The 23,685-nt window shown below is 40.8% G+C and overlaps 1 protein-coding gene across 3 annotated transcripts in view; it reads left to right on the top strand.

The window, feature by feature from the left end:
* The first annotated feature begins 22 nt into the window (after positions 1-22).
* Positions 23-23,685, top strand: part of ehmt1b (euchromatic histone-lysine N-methyltransferase 1b) — a 36,214-nt gene continuing 12,551 nt past the window's right edge. The window contains exons 1-9 of one of the 3 annotated variants that reach the window (XM_071467015.1): positions 23-603; positions 17,828-17,918; positions 17,999-18,525; positions 19,366-19,624; positions 19,778-19,926; positions 21,393-21,548; positions 21,689-21,760; positions 21,921-22,023; positions 22,891-23,031. In XM_071467015.1, the coding sequence (XP_071323116.1) occupies positions 18,052-18,525; positions 19,366-19,624; positions 19,778-19,926; positions 21,393-21,548; positions 21,689-21,760; positions 21,921-22,023; positions 22,891-23,031 (1,354 nt within the window). In that variant the 5' untranslated portion in view covers positions 23-603; positions 17,828-17,918; positions 17,999-18,051. Of the gene's footprint in view, positions 604-6,299; positions 6,361-13,306; positions 14,225-17,827; positions 17,919-17,998; positions 18,526-19,365; positions 19,625-19,777; positions 19,927-21,392; positions 21,549-21,688; positions 21,761-21,920; positions 22,024-22,890; positions 23,032-23,685 lie in introns of those variants that run through there. The other 2 variants (XM_071467014.1, XM_071467012.1) reach the window with 2 other exon arrangements.

Raw genomic sequence — 23,685 nt, 5'->3', positions numbered from 1 at the left:
AGTCTTCTTCGTCCTCTGGATTCAGGTGCTTCACTCCTGATCTATTGCGCCTGCGCCCTCCTCTGGCGGTTACTAGTACCTTCTGATTATGTGTCTTAGTGGGCAGGGTGAGGCCATTTCATCTATAAAACACGTTTAATTACAATTCAGCTCACTGTGCTTTACATTGAAATGCTTCGCACACGCACTCAAAGACAGACCCCAACGACATAAAGTACAGACACAGAAAAGAAGGAGCCTGGATCAGTAATAGTAGTGTTGTGAAGTATTGAACCACATGTAATTGAAGAGGCTATTTGTACACTTTCTCTGCAGCTGAATGGTTTCTTGCAGGTGGTGATTGTCACCTGACAAGAGCTTCAGCCATCACAGCTTTTAAGGTTATACTCTCCTGAGCAGCGCCTCTTCTTCAGGGCAAACTGGAGGCACAGTGAGTCGCTATCGGAAAGTGACCTTTGCTAGTTAGCATGCTAACTTCAGTAGAAGGGGAGATAGGGTAGAGGCGAGAGTCAACACTGGTGCAGCTCTTCATCTCTGGAGACAGCTCTTGGCAAGATAAGGAATGAAGTTTGATGCTGAACCTGCAACATTTCTTTTTGGCTGGTAAGTAAGTACCTGTTAATGCTAACATTAGCTATGTAGCGATAGCAAAACTTACAAATAGCTCCATTAAACTAGTAGTTAAACCACATTCTCCAGTAGCTTACTGGTAGTTCAACTAGATTCATATGTGAATAGTTATTCAAGTAGGTCACTTACTTTTTGTCATTTTTTGGTGTAATTAAATGCTGGACCATTAAAGGAAGCAATTATTATTATTATTTATTTATTTATTTTACATTTACATTGTCTCTCTACTGCAAAATTTCATATCACCAAACTAGTGTAGCTTTTCTGTAGTTCAACTTCTTCCAGTGTGAAGTGATTTGTAGTTTGCAAAGCTATGCTTTCAAAGTAGCTTCCCCAACACAGCCTTTTAGTTACAGGTGGAAGTCTGGTTTGAGTCTAGTCCCCTATTCATATCCTTTGCTTTTGTAAAAGATATAGTAGGCTTACCATGCAATGAAAATACTACATTACAAGTAAGTCTCTCATTAAAAATGTTACCTGATAAAGAGTGCAGTTCGTTGGGTATTGTTACTGATGCATATAAGCAGCACTACTATGTAGCTGGTCAGTGTGGAGCCAATTTTAACTACTTAATATACTTTTGTGCACATTAACAATACATCATAGTGTATAAGCGGAGCATGTGTTTATGCATGTAATATATTTATCTTTATCTAACTATAGCTGCAAATATGGATGGGGTATGTAGTGGAGTAAAAGTACAATATTTCTGTCTGCAGTGTGGTCAGTGTAGTTTAATGTAATGTACTTATTTTTTTTTTTTTACCTATGGTACTGGGCACACACCATTAAAAGAGACATTTTGAAGTTGGGGTATCCCGGTGGTGTAGGGGTTATATTACTATATATTACTATAACCGTTTTTATTAAGGATGCTGATCATGTAAGAGTAATGTCGTCTCTGGATCAAGACCCTCGTCACTCCCCCCTCATTTCCTGTCAGCGCTCTACTATCCAATAAAGGCAAAATGCTTGACATAGTATGTTGCACTTCATATGCATAAGGGCCGTGGTCCCTGCACTGTGAACAAGCTGGAGCCCTTGTGGGATCCAGCAGAAAGCTGTAGTAGTCTAACCTGGTTCAGATGAATGCATGAATCAACTCCTCAGAGTCTTGAGATACAAATCCTAACTTTTGATCTGTTTTTCACATGAATCAAAACCTGTAATATTTTTGTTAGTACTCTAGTATACTGTGTACTGCCATATTCTCTCAGTTAAACCAGTGTTCCTCAAACAACCTACCATGATTACTCATTCAGATGTTAGTTATAGCTGCTGTATACTCACATTTGTTTCTTTTTTTATTTCCCCTTCATACACTTATGTCAAAATAAAATGTGATGTGCCAACTGCCTATTTAATGCCATATATAAATTTTTTTCAGAGACTCATTTGTGTTACATGGATATGAGCCAGAGTAATTCTTCCCTATTTTTATTTCAATTTGTCTCTGTGTGTGTCTCTGTGTGTGTCTCTGATATTATTCATTAAGTTATATAGTTGCCATTTACCACATGTGCCAGTATAAACTGTCTGCAGAGTCGGTTTATGTGCTGCCCGTGGAAATGTCTTCTCAGACAGATATGCTGACATCACCGAGACTGAGGGCTCCAATATGATAATAAAATAATGTTTAAACAGGTTAAATGTATTTCAGTCAGGATAGCATGAATTGGACAAAAGAGGAAATCAAACAGGTGAGACACATGAGCACAGGTCACATGAGGAATCTTCTCAGCTGGACAGTATAACTGTCATGGAGGGTAGACTAAGCAAATGAGAACACCTGCTGGTGTAATACAGACATGACAAGAAGACCCAGCCAGGTGTTTCATTACCGGTTAAACCAGGCTGACCTCAGTTGGTCAGGCCATTCATCATAAATTAATGTTTTACAAAGAAGATACAATAATATAATAATCATTGTGAGCTTTTAAACACTTTATTATCATCAGTTTGTTACATTAGTCAACTCGCTGCTGGGTTCATAATCCAAAATTATATTATATTTATATTATATTATATTTGTTTTATAGAGTCATGGGTGTAGTAGCTCATTCTCCAATAATAAAAATGAAAAACATGGTAATAAAATTTAAGTGAAAGAAAAATGCATCTTTCACACAGAGGTGAACATGAAGTATTAACATCAATAGGACTGCAGAAATTCTGACAGTGGGTATGTTCTGTTTCAGTCAGGCGGTTTATTTCAGTCTCAGCTTTTAAGCCAAGAAGTGCTTAAAGTGCTCAGAGGAATGGAAATCTGAACGTCTACATTTCCATGACAACTGGGAAACGCCATCTGCTGAGGACGATTGTGTGATATGTTCAAGAGTGAACTTTCGATCATAATATTCATCCTAATTCTCCATTACTGCAGGAGGCATTAAACCTAAGAAAACAAATAAAATACATTCTGTACCCATAGAGATTTTGATACGCCAATGCACCTTGATTTTAACATTTCACATGTCCAGGAACAGGGCAGCACGGTGGTGCAGTGGTTAGCGCTGTCGACTCCCACCTTTCTGTGTGGAGTTGCTCAGATGCTTTACTTAAAGTTCTAGTACAATCATGTAGAATGCCCAAAAGTAAAAGTCCTGCATGGAAAAGTCTTACTTTAATAAAAGTCCATAAGTATTATAAGCAAAATATAGATAAAGCAACAAAATTCAAAATACCCATGATGCAGTAAAATGGCTCCTGTGACTGATATATTATGATACATCACAGGCCCTGCACACGTGCACAGGTGTTTGTTTCTGAGTGTGATTAAACTCCACTCCGGCTGATGGGCAGAGCTACACACTGGGAATTGTGTAACATTAGCCTACTTAACTCAATGTACTAATAAGACTGGTAAAGGTGTGTGTTGCCCCACCTCAACAGCTGTAACAGGAGAATGAGGGACATGTCAAACAGTCTGCTCACACCCACACGGTCCAAAGACACGGTCTAGTCAGACAACATACGTGACACACCCATGTAGGTACACCACGGTTGTACAGAGCCTTTGATCCTGCTGCACTCATTTCTTATGTTTTACTGTTGTAGCTTATCAGGCAAGAGTTAACTACTTAACATAGATTCAGTTAGGTAGTTTGGTCCAGTGGCTCCCGGCCCCGAGCTTGACATGTCTGAGAGGTCATGAAATTATTAATGGGGTAGAAAAGAGAAAGAAACAAAGTTCTGCTACACAAATTTACGTTCTTTTTCTTTTCTTTTTTCTTTTTTTACTTTTCTCTAATCTTTGCAGTTTTTGATATTATTTGATATATATTTTTTCTTGTTATTTCAATGAATCTAGACCCGGCTCTTTTGACTCCCAAGCCAAAAAGGTTGGAAACCACTTTCTTCAGCATTGTATTCTATAAACTTATCAAAAGTTTTTTTTTTTTATGTAAAATCTTAAACTGTTCTAATAAATGAAAAAAAGATGAATGCAGTGGAATAAAAAATACAATATTTCTGTCTGAACTCTATTGAAGCAGAAGTAGAAAGTAACATAATATGAAAATACTCAAGTTAGTACTCTGTAAACAGAAAGAATCTGCCAGTGTATTGGCACTGTGATGAATCTGGACAATAATGTTTGAACAAAAATTGTCTTCATAGTTTTTCCTTAAACACAAAGCAGCTCATAGGGAGTGACTGTAATGGAGCATAGCAGGTGCAATGATGCCTCCAGTCTAATGGAGGGAAGTGACAAGTGACCTCAGAATAAAGACAAGGCTATTACTTGTCACTCATGACTTATTATTTTATTTTCTTAACTAACTTAAATTGTCAGGGTTATGTTGGAGGTGATATTTCTGAGTTTGGTCTATAAAAGAAGTAATAACAATGCAAAAAAACCAAAAACAAAACTCAATCACAAGTAAAGTACCTGTATACAGAATGTAAATATCAAAAGTAAAAACAGTAATTATGCAGAAACTAGCCTTTCAGAGTGTAGTAATATTCATATATTATGATGCTGGGTTATTTTTACTCACTCATTAATATGTAAGGAGCCTTTAAGTGGCACCTGGTGAAGTTGGGTCTATTTATAATTAACTTAATTAATTTAGACACTGCTGGGTAGATTCATCTATTACACTGCATCATATTTTACAAGTTCATGTTATCATTTTAATTTGTGAAGAGGCTGTAACCACGGTAACTAAACTATAGCAGTCAGATAAATGTAACTCTGAAGTGAAATGAGTAGACGTGTAAAGTAGAAAATGAAAAATACAAGTTCCTTTGTGTGGTACTTGAGTAAATGTACTTAATTATCTTTTACCACTGATTACACTGTCCATCAAAACAAGTAAGTTGCTTCAGCACCTGTTGAAGCTATACATAAAATAAGTAGTATGGTAAATAACATGTTGCATTTGTTCTTCTCTGTTGTTGAGCTGTTCTTCACAGATCCTGCTGCTGTTTTGACAAAGGCCCAGTCTGGGTGACCACAAGCTTTTAAGGCTCCTCACACATCCTCAGGCCCGTGGGCGGATTTCACTGAAAGCCACCAGCTTGTGTTAGAGTCGGTGGTGAGAAACAGTTTCATGTCAAGGCTTCTTCTTTCATCTGCACAACCCCTCTTGTATTTGTAATAGACGATGTTTAAGGTAGAGGTTGACCAGAGCACATATCTGGTCTGAAGTTGGTTCTGTTACCTGGTTATGGCCTCCACTGCCTCAGTAGTTGTATATACAGTATGTGCAAGGTATAAGGAATAGTCCTTTAATCACAAGCTCTTTGGAGTTTTGGATTTGGTGTGCAGTGTTATCAACCAAATGAGTTGAAATAGTTTCTTTGTACTTGGTAATGTTTGACATTTTGCAGTGGACTACACTGGGGAAATCAGATACAGGTTTCTGGAGTATGTAGTCAACCTTCTTCTTCAATGCATCAGTGGTGAAATTGATCTGTCTTAATTTGGTCTGGGTCTATTTGTCATGATTTGGACACCTTAGTTCCAATGTGAAATTTTAAAGCTACAGCATGCAATGATATTTTGGAAGATAGTACGGTTACAAATTTTTGGCAAGATTTTGAGAAAAACCTGTACACAAAGCCATTCAGGTCCATGAAGAAATGGTTTTCCCAGTTTGGTGTTGAGAAAGTTGACTGGCCTGCACATACCTATGACCTTCAATCCATCAGACACCTCTGAGATGAACTGGAACACTGACTATAAGTCAAACACTAAATATATTTATCATCAAATGTTAATATCTAATGTGTTTGTGACTGAATGGGAGAAAATCTCTGCAGCCAGGTTCTAAAATGTTTGTGGGAAATCGGTGTAAAATTTGGATTTCCACATAGTTTGGACCATGTAGGATTTAATGAATATATATTGGTACAGGTTGGGATGATAGACTTCTATCTTATTTTTTGAATTTGGATTTGTGGCACAATTGTGTCTGTTTTTAATTAAATCTGTAAGTGATGACTGTGATACCTTTAATCTAGTATGATTTCCAGTATGAATGATGCTGTCGTTAGGCCATTTAGTGTTCTGTCTTGTGTACTTTCTAATTGCTTTATTTTCTGTTATTACAGAATCCACCTCCATATAATTTTAATATCTATTAATTATTATTGTCATTATTGACAGTATTATTGAAAATTACACTCTCAGGTGTGGTATTTCACCGTCTGCAAATCAATAAATGTGACGTAATCGCGGGTGGGCGGGGTTTACGTCCGGGCACCATGGCTTCGGTAGGGACCGAGGTGAGTGTGTGAGCCTTCTCTATGCCAAGCTTGTTTTACTTTCACGCTGTTTTCCGCGCCTTAGAAAATGTGTTCCGGCCCGGCAGCCTGAATCCCACTTGTAAACGGGCGAAATGTCGGTGTCGAGGTGCTGGTTTGTCGTGAATTTCCCGCGGCCAGCCTGGAGTCTCTTGCTTTTGTGTTGGACCGGAGGGCAACTGAATGTGCAGGAAGATGCTGCGCCCCGGAACCTGAATGGTCCGTGCGGGCGCGTTGGGGGCTGTTTGCCGGGGTTTAGTCATACATGGTCCAGGCTCATGTCACTGTCCTGCTACTGTCCAGCTTTAGCTGTTCAAAATAAACCTCAGATCGATGTGCATGCGGGTTTTGCCGACGTTATTCGTGGTTTTAGCTGTGCTGTCTGTCACCGGCACACTGATGGCTAATTCGTACACTGCTGTTTAGCTAGCTGCTAGCAGCCGTGCTAGTTAGCAGACTGTGCACACTTTCTTAAATCGACACATAAACACATTTTTGAGGTTATCATCGTCTTAAAACGACAGAGGCTGGTCTTGGTGTGATTTGGAACAGCAGGGCTAAATGCTCGGCTGACAATGTTATCCTCTCTGTGCTGTGCAGTCTGTTAGCTCCTTGATAAATGATGCAGTCAAATGAAGGCAACATTGGCAGAGCTGCCTACAACCTCCCACTGTAAACATATGGCGCCAGTTCTTACACCGGCTTGCATGATCATTTTCTCAACGTTAAACTTTTAGCAGAAATGGTTTTCCTGGTGCAGGCTTGTCTGCTTTTTTTTAACATGTGCAGTTATATTGGCATGGATCTCAGTCGGTGTAAACCAGACCAGCGCTGTCTGTAACCAGCTGCATTGTTTTGCTGGGTTTCATCGGTAAAGGTAGATTCATTTAACCGATTGCTCGGCTGCAACAGCACAGAGTTGTGCAAATGTAGCAGGGGCTTCAGTCTTTGTTTCTCTCTTTTTTACCGAGAGATATGATCCAGTCTTGTTCGGCAGAGGTCGCTCAAGCAGCGCTGTGATGGTGTCTCCTCAGCAGTGCTGGGAGTATCTGGACTTTCAGCAGAGAAAGGTGTGGGGCATTGAGCTTTGCAGCCACTTCCGTTTGCACTCTCAACTTTGCCTTGTGTGGCATGTGGATGCATTTGACCCATAGATACAGTAGATGGCCTTAAAGGGTCAGTTCACCCAAATGTGGTATGTGGTTGTGCAGATGGTTTTGGTTTTATTTGCTGATATTTTCAAATATTTGTCTGTAAAATATTTGCCTACAATGAAAGTGACAGCACGCTTTACTGTGATTTGCTGTTGTTACACTACCTCTGCAGTTTATATAAAATTTTAATGTCTTTATGTTTTGCATTCTTTGTTGGACATTTTAAGGATTCAATAATGAATTTAAATAAGGACTCTAGAGCTTTTATAGCCAAAAGAAGTAATCAAGAAAATAATTGCCTAATTTATAATAAAAATCATTGTTAGTTGCATTCATAAATAGATAAACAGACAATGAAAATAGTTGTTAATTGCAGCGCTATTGGCCAGACCAGACCACTGTCTGTCTCTTCATACAACCATTCATGCACACGTGCATCGATGAAGACTTCTGAACCAATGTTCACCTTCATCTTTGAGTGATAAAGATGCTGTGTTGCTGCATCTTGCTGACAAAAGCTTCTTCTTCTATACCTAGTGCACAAAGTTGTGTCAAACCCTGCAGTTTATTTGAAGCAGCCATTACAAAGGTTGAGATGCGTGCCACTTACCGAGGCTTTGTTCTTGATTTTAATGCTTGGAATTACAAAGAAAATAGGAAGCATCACTTCCTATAATACAGCTTTATTTTGAATAGATTTGCATTGTGTAGACAGATAGCTACTGGCTACCAAGGGGCTTAACAGCAGCACATTAACAGCAGGTCCTTTCACAGGAAATGTGCAGCACCAGCCTTACTGATTACTCCACCATGCAGATGAAATACTTTACCACAGCGGTAATCATCATATTTGAAGTAGATTTCAGTTTGAGGTGAGGTGGTATTAACTGCAGGACTCCTGCTTTTCATTACATTGTACAGGTGTTTCTAATTTCTTGGTCACTCAGTGTACAGTGTGTATGTATGTGTTTCACTCAGCATTCAGTTCATGTGTCCATTCAGACAAGAGACAGAAGGAGAAAAGGCTCGGTTGAATGTCAAGCAGCACTTTGGGTTCATGTAGTTGAAGTATAGTGTTGAAGTGAAATGGCCATTACTGGTCTTGTGACAGATAACACCCACCTGAGGTCAAGTCCGTGTCTCCCTAGAACCCCAGGGTATGATTGTGCTGTCATGTGACTGTCTAACAAACGGTATATAAATACAAAATAAATATTTGATAATAATATGATAATTGCTGAATGTAGAAGACCATGTACCATTCATTAAGTAGAGTCCTGATCATTGATGAAAACTGTAATCAATTACTCATCACACATTACTCATTGAAAAAGATCCTTTACTAATTGCTGAGCAACAAAAGTAAATACATTACATTTACTTGTTGCTGTTGTAACTTATGTGTCTCTCCATCAAAGGTGCCTTTACACATGTCCAAATTGTCCACACCCACCCGTCACATCTTTTGTGCGTAACACATGGAGAGATAGAAAATAACGTAGCAGTTTAACCAGCAGGCAGTTCCCACAATGAAGAGGGATTCACTGACCATCCAGGAGCCAGCTCAGCTGCTGTGACTCCACTCAACTCTCCAGAAATCCCAACCTCAGAAGAGAAGTGACACACCCTCAAACTCTTACAACAAGAGGTGGCTCCTGAACGTACACACAACTGTAGCCAACATTTGCCACTAAGAGCACACAAAATTTAAATAAGACTGGAGCTACCTTATCCTGGACCAGTCTGCCCACTGATCTGAGATCAGCCCTCCATCAAACTCCCAGTCAGACAGCGAACAAGTCACAAGGTGTTACTGGGATTCGTAAGTGTAGTTCAATTGTGCTTTGTTACACTACTTGTAACTGGAAAAAGTAATCACAGTACTGTAATGTGTTGGGAATGTGTTATGGCCCAACACTGATCCTGATATGATACAGCTCAATGGAAGGGCAGGGAGGTTGTTACATCAGGCAGGCATTCGTTTGCATGTGTAAGTCAAAATTTGAATGTAGTGAATGTGAAACACGGGCTTTTCTCCAAATACTAATGATTCGAATCATCAGCTAAGAATCCCATGAGTGGACTGGATCTTTCTTTTTTAACTGCGTCATTGTGCTCAGCAGAGCAGGTTAACATCATGATAGTCTATAAACTTTAACAAAACCAGTCTTGTCAGAATTACCCATATACAAAACTAAGCATGGAAACAGAGAGGCGTGACGTCTCTTTGCAAACAGACCTGAGAGAAGCAGAGCAGCGTGAGTTGTTTCAGTTTGCTGCTTGGCCTCTCTCATTTCCCGTAGTGAAACCGACTAAGCTACTCTTAAACCAGAGAATAGTAGAATAGAATAACTATTCAGCTGGCAGATACAGATAAAATATTGAGACAAAAAAAAAAGCTGGCAGCCCCTAGAGGTTGCTATATTCATTACATCGCAAATTTTCTAACTTTCAAATGTTTCAATACTTTCAATAACTTTCTAACTTTTTACCAGTTACAGGGTTAAAGTTTTGTCCTGTGGATGGCACCAGAGAAACCAAACAGTGTCCAATAGAAACACTGTATCTTGAGGGAAGCACGAATGTGCTCAATAAATTTAATGGAAATCTGCATGTTAGATTTTGATTTGTGTGTCATTATTGGAAATCTAATGGTGATGCTAGTGGAAAAGTTGGCAGGTGACCAAATACACCCGGCTTCTTTCTGTAGTTCTGTAGAAATTGCCAAATTTCATAGAGATCTGGTATGGTGTTGGCTACCTAAAAATCAGTGTGGTTTTTGTTCTCCTACCTGATCCATGAGCCCTGTAAACTCTTTTCAGATCTTAAGTACTGTTGATACTATGGCTTAGCTGAATACTTGATGGCTGTTATTTGCTGGCCAGTATGCTCAACTAATCAACATTATAAATTCATTATTTAATCAATAGTCAGTGTCAATCTATTGCTTTCTAGCTTGCATTGGTTCATTAGACAAGAAAAGAGACAAAGCACACAATAAACAAAGTTAAAGATCAGTTTAACTGTTAGCATTATTTATTTATTTTTATTTTTTTGTGAATTCTTTTGGCCACAATAATCGTGGTGTGAAATTGTGACAGCCCAAACCCTCATATGGACACATGTACACACGGGATGAGGTTATTTACGCACACCAATTCAAAATGTCATTCCCAGTGTAGAGTAGATAATGGATTCTCCCGCCATTCAGAGATTTCACGTTAAAGTGAGGATTCACAGAAAGATCAGATTTGGTGTTCTTGTCGTTCTGAAATTCACGATTTGCACCACAGCCGTCATCCATCTGGATTGTAGCTCACAGCTCGCTAGGCTATGTTTTTTAGCCTCTTAGACCACAGCGAATTGTACCTTTTTGTTAGTTTTGCACAATATTTTACAATTTGTTATTTGTATCAGTTGTGGTAATAGATGTGTCACAGTTGGACTCACTGCCTGGGGCCGCTGCATCAGTGGGTCACTGGACCCTAAAAAATATCCTTAGTTTTTAACCGGTCCTGTCAGTATCTTTACCGCCCCTCGACAGTGCGGTTTAAATTAGCTAAATCAAGTAGTTATTTGCCAAATCTAGTTCTTTTTCTAAGTAAAAAATTCCTCCTCATGTTTCCGGGACTCTCTTCATTCCTGTGCTGTGGTAAAGGGAAACATATTGGTAGTTCTTTAACCAGTCGGGCAGGGTATCTTATCATATCATATCAAAAATGCATCCCCTGCACAGCGAATCGTGTGGTCAGATATTCATACTTTTCTTGTTCTCTGGTTAGATGGTTTCAGGTATTAATCAAACTGTAAGTTTTAGACAATTTGTTTGGGGCAAAGTTCTTTTACATCAGCATGTGTTGAGACATTTGATATTTGAGAACTTTTCCCCCCGTTGTCAAATGGAAGGATTGGTTTTGTAGGAAAACATCTTTTGTTCTCCCACAGTAAGGCGTCAACAGGAGTATTGTTTTGGTTTTGGCAATGAAATGTGGGTGTCATGTGTAGCCTGGCTCCAGACAAATTGATCCCCACAGTTGATTTTTTTATTTTTATTTGTACAATTCAAATAGGTCTGACAGTGTTTCAGCAACTTGTAGAGAAATATTCAACCACTCTGAGGGTTTCCGGGCCAGGTTTGGTACGTCGTCTCCCTACGCTATTTACCTACTTACCTACATCTATCCAAAACAAAAGAGTGCTAACACTTATGGATTGATGCACTTCTACAAGTTGCTGTTGTTTCTGTGTATTTCTATGATAATTATAAAAAACACTAAGTGCTCCTAATGGCTTCTGTGCTGAATGAAGATGATGTCAGTGTTGCGCAAATTAAAATTTTGACCTGATGATAGCGCTGGGGAATCATTAAAGTTTGGCTTTGAGTGGCAATCCATTCAGTTGTTGAGAAACTGTCAACTTCATGGCAGTATGACAGGAAATTTAGGGGGATCGCCAGCCATCGGGGGACATAAAAAATGTTTACCAAATTTCATGGCAGTAAATCCAGTGGTAGATTTCACTCCAACCCAGGAATCCTAACCTCATCGTGGTGCTAGAGGAAAAGTCAGAGGATCACCAAAATCAGCAGGCTTCATCCTCTGGGGACATAACTGTCTGTACCAAAACGTCATGGCAACCCATGACATCAATCCATTGGTTGTTGGGATATTTCTGTCTGGACCAAAGTGGTGGACCGACCACCAGACCAAGATTGCTATTCCTAGAGCCGTGCTGCTAGCGCTAAAAAAACTCCACTGAGAGTCCAGGTCTGTTAGCATGGCTACAGTCAAGGCCTTGGAACAGTCACAAGTTTTTCTTCAATGTTTTGGCCCTGTTGCCGTGAAATAAGGCACCTGGTCGTCTCTACATTGTGTGAGTTAAAGTCTGTACAATTGTCTTTGTTCCAGACAGAGGCACTAACTCTCTGAGTCTTGATAGAGGCTGAGATAAACAAACGTCATGCTGTAGTTGAAATGAGTTTCACATTACTATGTTGCACACTCCTGGTTTTTTTGTGTACAGGCTGAGGCTTTGTCATCGTCACTCAAGAATGAGCTCCTTAAATTGTTCTTTGCTCATGGGTGGCGTCCTTTTGTCTCTTGTGTGTGTTGCATAGCTCATAATGAATTAGCTATTCCTGTTGAACTGCACTGTAAATGTGTCTTTACCTACCCTGTTGGCTTCTTCAGTATCTGACAGTTTCCTTTGTATTTCTACTTTCTTCCACCATAGAATTTCTTTTTTTGTGCGTTGGCTCCTGAAAGTCGATCAACCTGAGCTCGAATGTCAGGACAAAGTTGTTTGTCATTTAGTAGTGAAACAGGAAAAGCCACCAACATCTCATGTGCATTCCTATGTGTCTGAGATGTCCCCTAAGGAGAACAGTTGTTTCAGTTTGAGAAGTGACAAACTTCTACTATTCTGATAATAAATAATTTGTTTTAATCATTAATGGAACAAAAAGGCTGGTCCCATCTCCTCGGCTGTGTGGATTTGCTGCTTTTTACTCATTTACATTATTGGATTCTGGGCCATGTGAGAAGGATTTCTGGGAGTTTTTGATGGGCATCTCCACTATTTAGAGACTACACAACTGATCTGATGAACAGATTAACAGTATAACAATATAATGAAAATAATAAAGTAGTTGTGGCCTTAATTAAGAATCTTGTGAAATTTATCTTGAACCAACCACATGAAATACAAAGACCAGACAATAATATTAAGTCTTTGTACACATTCATTATGCAAAGTTGTTATTGTGTGTTTATATCCACTGTGTTTGTGATGAGCACAGCCACATGCTTCAGGTTTTCTGTTCTGGTCTTTTAGTGGAGCTTTGTTTCAGGCCCTTCCCTGGTGGCAGCTCGGTCTGTTACTTCATTTCTGTGACTTAATATGTGTTGCATGGCCTGGCAGCGTTGTGTTTTACTGCCTTCATTGGCCCGAGGCTCAGTGGAGACAAAAGACTCTCCTGTTGAGAGGTTTGGACGTGGCCTGATGTCTGCGGTGGAAAACGTCAGACTCCTTACTGACATCTGATTTACTTCTGGGGCTTTTATCCCTCTACTCTACCATTTTTTTCCTCCCTAGGTGCTCCCTAAGTGGCTGCATGCACACCAGCTATGAGGCTTTTTTTTTGTTTTCATTTTGCATTAAAAAGAAACAGACCTCAAAACAAAAAAAAAACAAAATAACAAACAGAAGTAGCACCAGTAGAATTACAGTCTGGAGAAACAAAGGAAATGGCTGAGTGATTCTGACTTATTTTACAAAACTACAGTTGACATAAGAATGAACATGAGGTGTGAGATAAAAACATCAGGAGGCTTCAGGTTGTGCTCACAGCATTTGCACGGTGAGTCTGTTCCAGTGGATGTCTTCAATGGCAATGAGGTCTTCCAGCTTAGAGAAATGGAGTGGTGTTACTGACTGAGCATGCTCTGTGGAGACCCTCTGAAGAAGAGGGCCGACAGAGGGAGCCATCAGGTCACATGACCGGCGAGGTGAATGTGCATGCGGGGAAAGAAAAGGAAAAGAGGAACAATCTGTTCGACACATTCTCGCTCTCTCCCCCTCTCTCTGTCCTCCCCCTTCCCTCTCTCCCTCTCTCTCTCTCCCTCTCTCTCTCAAACACACACACCCTCTCTGACGCCTTCTTCTTCTCAATGGAGGCCATGAGAAGAAAGCAGGTATGATGCTTCCTGGAGGCACACAAGGGAAAAGACATGTTAGCTTTCTACTCTTCACCCTTGGTTGGGTTTGAATGGTCTGAGGAGATGCATAGTCTCGCTCCCCAGTTCCTTTTAATCATTTTGTGTAAAAGTTACCATTAGTTGGTTTGAGCTCTTGCTGTCTTCTCATTGAGATGATGTCTCAGTTTGTTGTAAGATGCGCTTCTCAAGACAGTTGCTGTTTTATCAGCAGCTGACTGCTCTTGATTCCTGAATTCGAGGACTTAAGCTCGAGGAGCAGTGATTTATTTAGTAGCAGTGCTGCTGTATCTGACAGAGATTTTGAGTGTTGTGTCATGGATTAGGACGACTGCTGCATTTGGAGTAATCACAGCACAGGAAATATGTCGTTCTCGATAAGGCAGGATGGGCATCTGACCTCCTGAACATTTGGAAACTACCAGTAACAGTAGACTTTCCAACTCCTTTTGTCTCACCTTTTCTTTGCTCTCTCAGTGTATCCCTCATGGTTTGCATATAATGATGTTCCCGGGGACTGGATGTATGTGCAGCCTAGGCTCTGTGATCAGGAAGCATAAGGCTGCAGAGACTGCTTATTAATCTAAAGGATGCATGTGAGGCTGCAGTGTGAGCTTCCGTGTTTACCTGCCGCAGGTCTTCTCAGCAGCTCTCTGGCTCAGGGTCAGACCTTGCATCGGTCAGTTTGCAGTTAGTGACAGGACAGCTTGCATTTCCTGGAGATTATTTGAGATTCTATGCAAAAGAAAGTCTCAGTTTTTTAAGTACTGGGCATTTTTCCTGTCTTTGAATAGTGGACAGTAGAGGCAGGAAATGAGGGGGCAGAAGACGGATGGCAGTGTGGTCTCAAACTGAGGTTGTTGTGATTGCACGATCAGCATGTCAGGTTGTTAAATCACCAGGAAACTCCACAGATTTTTACCATGTTCCTTCAGAACAGTTGTTCCCAAACCTGAGGTCGTGACTGTGGAGCGGTTGCAAGATGTTTGTAAGATGATTTGCAATGCATGAACTTTGTAACTCTGGTTTTGAAAAACAGAAATTTACTTACCAAATAAGGAAAACATTTTTTTATTTTTCCAACTTTTCTCCAATCTTTGCTTTCTTCATGTGAGACACTGGATAGTTTCACCTCTTCAGTCGTCTTGAAAAGATTCAAATGAAACAATCTGAGGAGGTGATTATCACAATTTGGTCAAACAGCTTACAGCCCGCAGCTGAGGGCTCACAAGCTTCAGTTTTAAGGGATCATTTGCTAAAGAAAAATGTGAAAACCACTGCTGAAGAAGGCCGGGAATGCAGCTCATCCTTTGTTTTCTAAGGCTGCGTGAAATGCTTTTGTGTACTTAATCATCTCATCTCATCAGTGTGTTGGCATTAGCAGTGTAACAGCTGTTTGTGTGATGTGTTTGTGCTTTGTGTTTAGGTTGCTCCGGCTTGTTTTCAGGCCTCTTGTAATAGATCTAAAGATAGGTCGCATCAGATCACTATGAACGTCCAGGCCTTGTCACATACCAGGTTCACATTATGTTGTAGGGGACAGTAAATGATTAGAATATTTCATAGCATTGGAAATGTCAGCTGTAATCTGTTAAGCTTTTATTTGTAATAAAACCAATCTGATTTTCCAGTTTGACAAAAAAGGTCCAATCTGGTCTGTAAACTCTGAAACACTTGAGCTTTAATTCTGCAGTCATGGTTGAAGCTTTGGTCTATTCTAACATTTTTTATTTTTTTTAATGTGCTATTTAAGGCCCCTGATCAGTACTTAAAGCCTTGGCTGCACATTTGGAGCTTCTCTCAGCAGCACCCATATCCCCATCCACAAGCCTCCAAACCCCTACGTTCCCCATCTAGTGGAAAACTGCTGCAATGGCCGCGTTGTGTCAGTAAACAATCTGGTTGCGAAATGGCGGAGATCTGCAGACAGCCTTCTCTGCCTCCCTTCCCCCCCTCTCCTTTCTGTCTCCAGTGTGTATGTTCCACTTTCCGCCACTAGGGGGAGGGATGAGGCTGGTGTTTTTTTTGTAACTGTCTTTCCTCAATCCATGAAAACAAGGAACTGAAGGATTCTTCTTCTCCTCACCCTCACATGTGCTGACTAGCTTCACTTCCTTGAGATCACACACCACAGAGGATTGTCCCAGACTAGATGTTCTTTACGAGACACCCTCAGTCAGTGTGCTCACAGACCTGCTCTTGGCCTGACCTTGTTGCTGTTTGACAAGGTGCACGTTGGTGTTCGGCTCAGGGACTCAGGAGCAGGTGTTTGGAGAAGGGCTCATTTAGTTGGGGTCTGGGTTGTCTGCAGGCTCCAGGACACATGCTCTTTGATTGTCAGCCCTTGGACTGGATGATTCAGTGGTCGCTGTCTCTCTTGATTGGGCCAGTTCAGAGATATTGTGTTTCCTCTGCTTGCCTGAGACAGTCAAACTCAGTACCTGGTTTTTACTGCTCAGTAAGTGTGAGCCCCCGCCCCGGTCAGCACATGTGTCTGTGTATCTACCTTCCTTCTGCTGGGGATGAGCCTCACAGGAGGTTGAGAAGAGTGTAAATCTCTCTCTGTGGTGCTGGGTGTGCTGCTCTTCAGGGGTGAACTGACCTTGGTCCACTGTCCTTTGACATTTGATCTACAGAGTTTAGAGGCTCTGGAACAAACGGATGGTTTTCACAAGCAAAGCTGGACCCAAAAAGAAAGCAAAAGTGGATTTGTGATGTTTTTCTCCCAGACCTCTTTTGTTTCCTTTGGGCCCATTCTCCCAGAGCGAGCGTGGGGCTGATGGTCTGCAGTTTTACATTTCCTGGTGTTGCCTCTTCAGCTGCTCCCTCTTGTGTAAGGACGGTCTGTGGGTGGTTTTCTTTTGAAGTCACGGCAGGCATCTACTGCTCCACTAGTTGACTGTAACATAGAAAGAGAGTAGACACAATGAAAGTTCACGGGGGTTGCCCCCGTTCTTTCAGCTGGCTCTATAATCTTTGACTGTGACAAAGACTCGTCACTGAAAAGCACAAGCAAAGAAGGGTTTTTTTGCCTCATATGAATAAAAGTAAGATTAGAATTGGTTCGTCAGTCGCCAGGAAATTAATCACCATCAATATTTCTAATACATTCAGTCTTTTTCAGGCATAAATGCCAAACATTCACTGGTTACAGCTTCTCAGATGTGAGGATTTGCTGCTTTTGTCTGTTTTATTAAACTTTAATGAAATAAAACTGAGAAAAGCAGCACATTTGAGAAACTAAAACTAGAGAATGTTTGGTGTTTTTGCTCAATAAATGACTTACAGCATTTACTGACCATGAAAATTGTCAGATAATCAATGAATTGAGTAATTGTTTCAGGACTGTTATTGTAAATGGAATATTTTTGGGGTTGGGATTTTGGGATTGTTGGTCGGACAAAAGGAGCACTTTAAAGAGGATATCCTGAGCTTAGGGAACTAGTGATGAGCAGTTCTAACTATATTTAGACATTTGACAGACAAAGAGGTTAACTGAAAAAGTTAGCCACACATTAATTAATGTTAATAACAGCTCTAAATTTGACTTCCCCTGACATATGTGGTCTTTTTTTTCATCAGCCGGCTGGTCTAGCCAAGGGCAGTGCAGATAAAGGTGCATCTGCAAAGACAGAGGGCCTCAATCCAGCAAGCAACGGAGACAAGACGTCAGGTATTAGTCAAAGTAAAGCTGAAATCACTTTGATATGTATGTAACTGACATTGTAATTTGAGTGGTGTTTTTGTCCACAGATGGAGAAAAAGACGTTGCAGCGAGGCTGGCCTCTTCTCCTGCAGCTGAGGCAATGCTCAATGGCACTGAATGTGACGACACGAGGCACAAGAGCCCGACACACGGCTCCGCAACAGGCAGCAACAAGACTTTACTGTTGGCAAATGAAAATGGCTTGCCAGACACGGAGCCGCCACACGGGTCTGTTACTGGAAGCAATGGATTTATCCTCACTAAGCAGCAGCAGCAGGACGGCGGCTCTGCAGTGATGCCAGGTTTGGGAGTTTCCCCTCCCAGGACTAACTGGTTGCCTTCGGGCACATCAACAGGGGGGCATGTGGTCAAACCCCTCCCTGCCTCGGCATCAGGTTGTGCACAGACTTCGGGTGCATTAAGGACTGACCCCAGTACAGGGAATATGTTGGGACAGGGTATATCAGACACTAAAAATGGCACAGGCCCATCTCCTGCACCAACCCCAGCACCCGTCACAATACATAGAGCACGCAAGACCATGTCCAGACCTGCTGTCAGCCCGGCACAAAAGGTAAGCACTCAGAGTCTGGTACATTATCAGAAGCTCATTAGTGTTTTCTGCACATATACACATACACATTACTGTTACAGATATCATAGAAATCATCATCACAAGATAAATAACAACATTGTTCTAACATCTATATACATTACCAAATTAAGTACGAGGACACAGACATTGCACCCACATGTGATGTTGATGTGTAACGATCTCCAGTCTTCTGGGAAGACTTTACAAGATTTTAGGACCTGGCTGCAGCAGTTTGATCCCATTCAGCCATAACAGCATTAGTGATGTTGGGAGATAAGGCCTGAGTAGAGGTCTGTGTTTCAGTTCATCCTAAAGGTGTTGGATAGCGTTGAGGTCAGGACTCTGTGCAGGCCAGCCAAGTTCTTCCACACTGAACCGAGGAAATTGTGTCTTTATGGACCTGGCTGTGTAAAGGGGGCACTATCATGTTGAAACAGGAAGGAGGCCTTCAGCAAAGTGTTTTATGTGAAATCACATGTAAAGTGATTAAACGGTTTCAGTGTAATTACCTGTGTTCAGTTGAATCAGACAAAACTATTTGCATGAAATGAATTTGGACAGCAGAATTTTGATAACAATAATACAATAGCCACTATCCTCTATAAATGGAAAAGTTTCTGAGCTGTGTTTCCTGCAAGAGGACTCTGTTTACTGTAAATCACAGTGTGTTCTTGCAGCAGGATGTACAGTCATGTGACCATAAAATCTGTGTGAAAATAAGTTAAACAGACCTGTTGTTTAAAACAATCTGTGACAAAAAAAATGGTGAGGCTTTCACGTGACGTTATCCTAAAAGCTTTTGGTTGTTGTCACCTGCAGCTTCTGAACAGGGAATTAAGAGAAGCAAAAAATGCCAAAATGGAGAAAATGGAGACTCACGTTGCACCTGATGCACAGAAATCCTCGCAGCAGTCCTCCTCCCAGAACCATCTACCTCAGAGTCCACCAGACACGCCAGCTTCAGCACAAACTGCGTCACCCGCTTCACCAGCATCTCCGCCAACTCCAGCTCCTCCAGCTCCTCCAGTTCCTCCAGCTCCTCCAGCTCCAGCTCCAGCCCAAGCCAAGCTCCAACTAGGTCAGAGAGAGTCCAGTGACACAAACTGACCCAGCTTAGAAACACTGACTTTGTTCTTGGATTTCAAAGAAAAGTAATCAGTTGATTGAAACAGAGCATGATCTCCACTCACAGTGTCACAGTGTAAATGTGTTGTTTTGTCTCGTACTGTAGGCTCTTACTCAGGAGGGTTGTCATCCCGTAAGAAGAAGAGGAGGATGGGAACATACAGCCTGGTTCCCAAGAAGAAAACCAAAGTGCTTAAGCAGAGAACTGTTCTTGAAATGTTTAAGGAACTGCAACAGTCTTCAAAGAGCCCACAGGTCTCTGCTCCTCACTTTTATCAAAATAAACACAACAAAACACAACATCTCATTTTGGAGGAAACAACAAATGAAAATCACTTCATTTGGTGAATTTAAAAATGCACGTTTAGTCAAAGCTTTACATATTAAGTCTATTTGGGTAGCACTACAGAATATATGAAAAAAATTGTATTAAGTCTTTTATAGCTCCAGAGAGAGCTATATGCATTGACTCCACTGATGTCATTTGAGTCAGTTGGTTAAGAAAAGAAAAAAAAATCTGGGAGTTGCAAGGAAGAATAATGCAAGGAATTTAAAAAATGATGTTTCTGGTTCTGCTGAATCGATTTTGGTTCTTTAAAAAATGGCAGCATGGTCGTGGAGTGGTTAGCGCTGTTACCTCACAGCAAGATGGTTTGAACCTGGCAGCTGGCTGGAGCCTCTCTGTGTGGAGTCTGCATGTTCTCCTTGCGTCTGTGTGGGTTCCCTCCAGGTACTCTGGGTTCCTCCCACAGCTCAAAGAAATGCACGCTAGGTTAATTGGCGACTCTAAATTGCTTGTAGGTGTGAATGTGAGTGTGAATGGTTGTTTGTCTCTGTACATCATCCCTGTGATAGACTGGTGTCATGTCCAGGCTGTATTCAGCCCTCGCCCATTGTCAGCTGGTATTGGCTCCAGCCCCCCCACAACTCCAAAAGGTTAATGACTGATGAATGACGGGAAAAGAAAACTGTCCAACAGGAGTCCAGCAGTGTCATGGGAGGGAAACGCTAAATCAGTGGTGTTCCCTGTTAAATCTCCAAACAAAAGCAACTGAACAAGAACTTTTCCTGGAGAAAATACTTTCAAATCAGGAACTACCTCATCAAAGTAAACTAGACACTCAATGGAAATTGTTGGTATTTTACAGTTTTTTGCTGCTCTGTTCTACAGTTTAGCCTAGTTTTGCCTAAAATACTCATCACTGCCTCCTGTATAAAAAGGTTGGATGGTCCTCTCTCTCTCTGTGTACGTATTTGTTTATTCACCCTTATTGGAAAACTGCCCTCTTATCTCACTTCCATGTTAGTTTCACTGGACCACATCACAGCAGGACAAATGACAGGCTCACGCTTCATGTCCCGTGAGTGCACACTGAGCTTGGAGGAACTGCTTATGGCGTCTTTGCACCATCCACCTCGAGTTCACTACAAAACAAATAAATTTTAGATTTTCAATCTCTAACCTTTTAATTTCTGTTTGTAGCTCTTTTAACTGATCCTTCTCATGACATTATTTATTAAATGTATTTATATGTCTGTTTTAATTCATGTTCTTTTTTGGTATTTTTTTATCTACACGGCAACTTTGTAAATTAGGGCTTTACCCTCAATGATTTTTGAGTTTAAATAAAGACATGATAATAGTTTAGCATCGTTAAAGTGTGTATCACAGTATTATCAGAGATTGCTGTGATCATCTCAGTTCCTTTCTTATTGTACAGACTAAAGAGGTAGCAAACATAAATGGAGAGAAGGTGGAAAATGCATCTGAGGAGGAAGAGTCGGAGGAGGTGGAGTCTGAGGAAGAGGAAGGACAGCAGCCAGCAGAAGAACCTGTCAGCGCTGTTCAGGAAGCAGCATCTGATCCCATCTCTCAGGTTGAAACATAAATCATTTTCTGCCTCCTTCAATACAATCCTGACTCTACATGTGGTCATTTGTGTTCTGTGTAAAATGCAGCACTTGATGACTTGTCAGTAGCAGTGCTGAATGTTTGTGATTTTTGTTTTTGCTGGAGGTGGGAGACGAGCAGGAGTCTGAAGAGTCTGGAGAAGAAGAGGGGGAGGAGGAGGGCACAGAGTCCGACATGGTAAGACCCGCTCACCTTCATTACTCAGACTATTAGATCTCATCTCATTCCACCTTTCGACAGAAGACGAGCGCAGTCAAACAATTTCTTATTGTTATTAAATGAGTCTCTGTCTCTTATTGAAACCACGTCTGTGAACGAACTCATCCGTCTGCCTCAGAGCACAGAGTCGAGTCTGAAGAAGAAGTTGAAAAAGAAAACAAAAGCAGACAGCGCATGGCTCAGGCCGTCCAGGAAACGGAAGAGGAGGATAAAGGTCAAAGGTGATCATCACACTCTACACCTGTACAGACTCATCCAGCCGTTCACCTGTGATTTTTAGCAGCGATAATGTATATGAAAATACTTAAAGGTTTCTGTCACTGCAGTTTAGTGCACGTTGACACTGAACATATCCGTCTATTTGGAAGAAGTTAGAAGAGGAAGTGATTTTTTTTTTTTTTTTTTTTTTCCTGTGCTATCTGAACATCTTCATATTTATCAGATTAAAAAACTGTGTTTTCCAAGCTGTGTTAATCCCTGTTCTACCCTAAAGTCTGTTGGGTCCTGACACCAAAAAATGTAAATAAAACATTTTCTGATCATTCATATTAAGCATCTATTGCTGAATATGAACTGAAATATGATCTGAAATTTCAGCTCAGTCAAGGCTTGATGACACAATTATATTTAATTTGCACAACCTGTCTTTGTACAATGATAAAATTCAGATCCATTGTGAATTAATTTGAAACTTTTTTATGACTATAAATTGCAGAAAAACTCCAAACTTAATTATAACACTCTTGAGGCAGAAACAACTTTTGCTGCACTATTGCTGTCATCAGCTGTGATCCCAGCTTCTCACTAATGAAATCTTCCCTGAGCTTTATTTAGAACTTCATTAGAAGCAGAAATTACAGTTACCTAGAGCTCATTTTCCCCAAACAACTCAATTATAAATGTCATCAGGCCTTTCTATCAACTTAAACACCAAAATCCAGTTCCCACTAACTCACTCAGTGTAGTGTTCTTGCCTTTGCACGATAGATTTTTCTTTTTACATGTCACAGTGTCTCTTTTTGTGACTCACCTCCATTTGGTGGTAAACACTGAAGCCTTTTCTGACTGTTCACTCTTGTCCTGCTCAGACCTGGAGGGGGTGGCTGAGCCTCAGGCTTCAGCTGAGGCCCTGGCAGGTGATGGGAAGGAGTTCACACAGATTCTCCCTCCTGAGTCTGTTGACCTCAACAAGCCCCAGGAGCCGCTGCTGCCCCCACAAACAAACAAAGGTGAGCAGAAGAAAGGAGCAATCTCCATCCCATGTGTTTCTTGTTTTTAGTTACAAATTAGTTTTTCTTCCCAATTAACATTTTGATGTTGCTCCACTGCAAACAGTAATTAAGTCTTGATGATGATGATGATGATGATGATTAGGATATGTTATCATATGAAGCAGGTTTTCCACTGTGTGGATCGTCCACCTCGCCTGAAATAAAGCAGCTAAAATGACTGATAATCAACTGAAATCCCATTTTATTTTCAGAGATTGTGTTCATGTTCGCTGATTTCTGTATATCTGTTTGTTTACGCCATTTTCAGTCGACATGGAAACTGCAATAATGGTTGCTAGGAGCACTTAACTTAATGTTTGTCATGTCAATCATAGATATGCTGTATATCTATTTATTTATTTCTGTACAGCAGGGTGTGCCACATCCACACGTTTCACAATTTTTTTTTTTTTTAATTTTCTTTTTTTTGAGAGAGAGTTTTTGTGCCTCTGGCACAGATGACAGATGATTTCTCCATTCTTAGTCCTTCTCTCATGGCTCTGAATTGTTTGTTTTTTTCCAACCAGGGAAAAAATCAATAAGCACAACAGCAGACACATTTAAATCACTGAGGGAAAAAAACAGATCTGAACCCAGGCTGAAATGTGGTCA

This window comes from Trachinotus anak, unplaced genomic scaffold (assembly GCF_046630095.1).
Source record: "Trachinotus anak isolate AG129_WGS33_773 ecotype Australia unplaced genomic scaffold, CSIRO_AGI_Tana_v1 ptg000028l, whole genome shotgun sequence".
In the NCBI taxonomy this organism is placed as follows: Eukaryota; Metazoa; Chordata; class Actinopteri; order Carangiformes; family Carangidae; genus Trachinotus; species Trachinotus anak.
Note: the sequence above shows the minus strand (reverse complement) of the source record. Positions and strands in the feature narration are given on the sequence as shown.